The sequence below is a fragment of the Humulus lupulus genome, chromosome 4 (assembly GCF_963169125.1).
Source record: "Humulus lupulus chromosome 4, drHumLupu1.1, whole genome shotgun sequence".
Taxonomy (NCBI): Eukaryota; Viridiplantae; Streptophyta; class Magnoliopsida; order Rosales; family Cannabaceae; genus Humulus; species Humulus lupulus.
The window spans coordinates 26331141-26337080 of record NC_084796.1 but is presented as its reverse complement, the minus strand read 5'-3'; the positions used below and the strand labels follow the sequence as shown (position 1 = coordinate 26337080).

General features: G+C 28.0%; 1 protein-coding gene across 1 annotated transcript; it reads right to left on the bottom strand.

The window, feature by feature from the left end:
* Positions 1-1445: 1445 nt before the first annotated feature.
* Positions 1446-4827, bottom strand: LOC133830242 (U-box domain-containing protein 52-like). The gene is made up of 5 exons (XM_062260177.1): positions 4134-4827; positions 3337-3455; positions 3133-3248; positions 2826-3034; positions 1446-1822 (listed from the first exon to the last, which is right to left on the bottom strand). The coding sequence occupies exons 1-5, from the start codon at positions 4510-4512 to the stop codon at positions 1809-1811; spliced, it is 837 nt and encodes a 278-aa protein (XP_062116161.1). The 5' UTR covers positions 4513-4827; the 3' UTR covers positions 1446-1808.
* Between the last annotated feature and the right edge of the window lie 1113 nt (positions 4828-5940).

Below are 5940 nucleotides of genomic sequence, written 5' to 3'. Positions count from 1 at the left end.
TGTTTTGAGGTTATTTTTATAATTTTATTCTATTTGTAATATTTTTTATCATTCATATTTTATAAAATATTTTTTTATTATGTTTTGAAAAACAACCGAGACCTTCTTCACCATGATTTTTATTCCTATTTTTTCTTCTTTTCTTTTCTTCCATTTTTTATTTTCTTCAACATTTTCTAGGCACTAACCAGTTACCACTATAAAAATAATTTTGATTTTTTTATGTGGCAGTAACTGTATGCCACTATCACTTTTTCTTCAGTGATGTGTGGTAACTGGTTACGATTATTAAAATTAGTTTTATTTTTTAAGTGGTGTGGTGGTACTGGTTACAACTATAAAAATAATTTTGATTTTTTTAGTAATGCACCATTATCAAAATACCAATTGAATTGTAACTGGTTACCTAGTGAGATTTCGAAAAAAATGATATTAAAATAATAAACAAAATTGATCGTTAAGGTAACTGGTTATAACTAGGTGTGAGAAAAAATATTAGATCTGAAAAAAAAAAAGGAACTAGTTGCAATGGTAACCAGTTACTTAGCCAGACTTGGAAAAAAATAAGATCCAAACAAAAAATTTAAACTGATCATAATTGTAACTGGTTACAACTAGGTTTGTAAAAAAAATCAGATCTAAAAGAAAAACCAGTTGCCATGGTACCTGATTACTTGATCAGATGTGAAAACAAAATCACATCTAAACAAAAAAAAATCGAAATTGATCGTTATTGTAACTGGTTACAACTTGTCTAAAAAAAATGAAATATGAAAATAATTAGTCGCCATGAAACATGGTTACTTAAACAGGCCTTGAAAAAAAACAGATCTGAACAAAAAATATGAACAAGTTGTGATGGTAACCAGTTATAGTTTGAGCTGGAAGAAAAAAAATCATATTTGAAATACAAAATTACATTTAAAAAGCAAAATCAGATGTGAAATAGAAGAAGAACAAATAGAATGAAAAAAAAGACTAACATTAAAATCAGAGGAAGAAGAAGAATAATAAATAAGGTAACTGGTTACAGCTAGGTCCACAAATAACTCAAATCTGAAAACAAAATCAGATCGTGACAGTAACCGGCTACTTAGACAAATCAAGAAAAAAAATAAAACCAGATCTGAAATAACAAAGAAGAAGAAGAAGATGATGATGATGATGATGGTGAACAAGAGATGGAGTTGGCGGTGACCGGAGGTACGGAGTCTATTTTTGGTTATCGATGTGAGAGAACTCCCATTTTTGTGAGAGAACTCCCATTTTTGTGAGAGAAAATGGTTGGCTACTATTGTTGTGAGAGAAAATGAAGAGAGTGAGTGAAAGATACGTGAGGGAGAGAGAGAGTAATTTTGTTTATAGTATTTTGTGGGATTCCTTATTTTAAACTTTTTTTTTGCTATAGTTACCATATTTTGTCACATAAGTTTTATGCCCATAAATATAAAAAATAATTTCTTTTTTCTCATATTTTTGTTAAGTACCCTTTTGTAAATATCTCTTGTCCTATGATGGGCAAAAAGCATGCACAATGATATATTCTTCAATATTTTTTACACTTTTACCCTTCTCTTTTTATTCTTTCAATCATGACCTCCAGCTCATTCCTTACAAATGTAAATTATTAATTGGAACTTGCATTCTTCAAGTAGGCTTGGTGAAGTGATTGACTTTTCCAACCTTATCTTTTTGATGGTATTGACTTCCTTCTTTTTTGCTCCAAGCTCTTCCCCACATTGCTAATTGTGCTCCCATCTTAGAGGATCCTCCATTTTTGGCATTTTTGTAGGCTTAAATCCACCATTTTACCTTAAGCATGCTGGTTTTTAAACACAAAAAAAGTTTTACAAATTAATATTATACTATATGTACCATCATAAGTGTACATTAATTAAGTTAATAGAATAAAATATTGTGTGATCTTATAAGATTTATTTAATATAACTTATTAAAGAAAAGAATCTCAGCAATCTTTGGGACAATGCTATTTAGATTTTATACCTGGTCTTTTTATTTTGACAAATGAACTCTTCAACTTTTTAGTTTTTTGTTCATAAAAATGTAGTTCCAAAAGAACCATAGATATAGACTCCAAATTGTTTTCACTAAATTTTCAGCACATATCGCTCATATGTCTTTACTATGATATATTTATGTCATTTTACAAGTTTAGTTGAACATTATATACAATTAATGTTTTTAAAAATTTCATAAAACAACAATTATCAAAAAGTAACAAAAATATCTTTTATCGTGATTGTAGTCAATCTTAATACTAATATCTTAATGAAAACATAAAATAATTATTTAAAATAAAATAAAATAAATTCAAATAAATAAAATATCTAAATCAATTTAAAAATAATATGAGGTTAACAAATTTTTTTTTTCTATTTTGACAATTATACAGTCTGTTATGGAATTTTTAAAATACAAAATTACAAATAATAATTTAATAGTATAATATGGTATAAATCCTAAATTTAATAACAGTTACAATTTAGACTATTAATTACAAAACAAAAAAAGTTTAAAGGTTGTCATTGCAAAAATGAAAAATTCAAGGACTAAATAGTGACAAGTTAGATAATGTATGAAACCTTTATATATATATATAAAAACATATTTATTGTACAATTTTTTTGAAAAGAATTTTTTTATTAAAAAAAGCTAAAATCTGAGCCAACTTTAGTTTTTAATTGTAACTTCTTAAATTCTTCAATAATATATTTTCTAACATTTTGCCAAATACTTTTATTGTACTAAAAACTTTACCAAACACGAGCATAATATGATAAAAAGTTAGAAGGAATAAAACTTGCCTGAAAAACATGCACACACAAACAAGTTTCTTTCAGAGTGGCGAGTAATATGATCATCATGATTTGATGTCTCTGGACCACTTGATGATGATGCCGGTTGATGAGATAAATGGACAACTCTTGTTTCATCACTAACAATGGTCACTTGACAAAACTCTGGGGCATTCTTCTTCACATATTCTCCTTTCGACACTTTTTTCTTCAATATCCTGAGATTAATATATAATTAAGTCACTTAATTATTATTATACTAATTACCAAAACTACAATACCTAATTATGTCTTAAAAATCAGGCAAAGAGTATACCTCAAATTAGGTATCTTTTTCCCCATGACCAGATAGTTAATGTTATGTATAGGAATGAGATCAACAATTGCTTTTGCTGTTGAATTGTGCTCAACTAGTACTGTGTCAACATGTACCTGCCACACCCAATTACTCTCTTTATAATTAAGACATAAACAAGGTTTTTGATTTTTCAGTAATTAATTATGTATATACTAATCGTGCCTTAGCATCATTGCACAACTCAATGTACTTCTTCAACAGGTTTCTCCTTCTGTTCTCCACTTCATCTAAGTAAAATCTCACTTGTTCTTTGGTTAACTGGCTTCTTGCTAAGTTTCCAACTGTTGACAAATATAAAAGCAAGCATGAGACTACTATTTGGCTTGATTATTTTAGCACAAGACTGTACCAATAATTTATATTCTTTGCCCTAATCAAATACTTTTTTAAAGCTAAGTCAACACATATTTATAAATATATATTTATGTATATAGTGTATATATCTAAACACTTGAATCCTTTCACTTTTAATGAAATAGTGCCAAATAAATCCTCACTTATTATAACCTAATGATTACTTTTCCATGAAACAGTTCCCATTCCATGTATGAAAATTATCTTATTCCATTAATACTATTATAAAATAACAATCTCTTAAAAGCTAACATGGGTGACCACAGCATGTTCCTTAAATTAGTTCACTAACTACTCTTGTTCTCAAAACAAAAGAAAGAAGAAGAAAAAGTAAACTTTTCAACACAGAATAAACAACCGACAACATCAAAAGATGTGATAATATATACTAATGTAAAGACAAGAATTGATCAACAATTATATCATAAGGATCATCAAATCATTTTTATTAAAACCTTAAAAATACATTAACTCAAAAATAAAAATTCCCAATTAAGCAAAAGTAATATATATATATATATAAATAGATATATCAATACATGGAAAAACCAGTTTAAATAATTAAGAGGCATGCCTCTATATATATATATATATATAGTACTGACCAGGTGTAGGAATGTAAGTGACAGGAGGGTACACATGGAGGAGATAAAGACGAGCACCAGGAGAAAGCACATAGTTAAGAGTCCATTTCACAACATCTGAGTCATCTTTACCGACGGCAACATAAACGTCGTCGTTTCTCCCCACTCGGTCTGTATCTGTAAGGCTCTTCTCTTCCTTTTCTTCTTCTTCTTCTTCTAATTCCACTATCTCCAAACACAAACTTTTTTTTGATCTTGGCACAATAACAAGGCTCTTGCTTATACTATCGTAATCATCTTCTTTTCCTTTCACTGCTATCTCTGGTTCCGGAGGCAATTTTCTTAGATTATCATAGTAATCCTTAGCAGATATTGATGGTATGTAATCTTCACCTTCCATTACTCTCTCTACTTTTTATAAGAAAGTAAGTAAAACTAGACACGTAAAGGAGAATGAAGAAGAAAAGGGGATACTCAGAGTAAGGAAAATAACAAGATTGGGTTTTAGTGGGTTGTTAGCTAATTCACAAAGGAATAATATATAATAGTCATTACCGTCAAAGCCTGGATTAGACAGAGTCACAGAGAAGAAAAGAAAGAAAAGGAAAGGAAATAAGGAAAGGAAAAAGAGAGATATAAGAAGATTCTTTTTTTTTTGTCAAGTTTTGCAGGCTCTCTTTGGATATATGCTTATGCTATTCATTGCCACCCTCTATTTTTCCTAAGCTAAGCTTTTTGGTATTTTGTATCGTTTGTAAAAAGTTGTTCTTTTGTATTTGCTTTGTAAGATTGTCCAAAAGAAAAATTGTTTTGTAAGCAATTGTACTAAGTTGTTGAATTGATCTTATTAATGAAAATTAAGTATTATATATTTTCATAATTAAATAAATATGATTGGTGAAGTGATTTGCTGCATGAATATTTGATTGTAATTTTTTAACGCAAATATCATTACTCTGTATTTAAATGTGAAAATACTTTTTCGGATTATTATTATGTTTCAGCAATTATATTGTAGTTGGAACAATATTATTAATCATTAATCACCATTATTTTTAATTAAAAACATAGTTTCTAACATTTTTTAGAATTTATAGCATGATCAATGTGATAATATAATTATAATGATAGCTTTTTTAAAGTAATTATAATGATAATTTTTAGCATCCTATAAATTCAATTATGAATAACATTATTATTATCATCTTACTTTCTCCCCTCTAATTTATATAATAAATTTTTAAACTATTGTGTTGGACAAGTAGCGACTCTTTTTTTTTGGGTATTACTCATATATTATAAGACAATGGGTATTTGTGGTTATTGTAAAAGTCGAACTAAATCAAACAAATCTAGCCTTGCTTGAATCCAATTTTCAACCAATTAGATGGCCTTAGTAGGACATATTTAAAGATATATAGTACTTCAATTTTCTTGCATTAACTAAGCTTTTGTCTCTTCCAGCCAAGAAACTCCAAAACAAACATAAAGCTTTTGTCTTGGTATTATGGTATTTATTATTTTCAAGTAATATTTGTAGTGAAAGTATTTAAATTATTGTGTTTATAGCACTTAAATATCTAAATTATTTTATTGGCGGTGAAAATATATTTTATCTATATTTTGGTTCAGTTCAGTGTAGTTTTCGCCACCATGACGTAAAATTTACTTATAACTTTGGTACTTTCACCGCAAATATCTCTTAATTGGGTACTTTTGCCACAAATATCCCTTTAATTTTGTATTTTCGCTGCACATATCTATTTAATTTGGTACTTTCACATGTCACAATCAAACTTAACGGTGAGAATTAACGGTTGTACTAAAC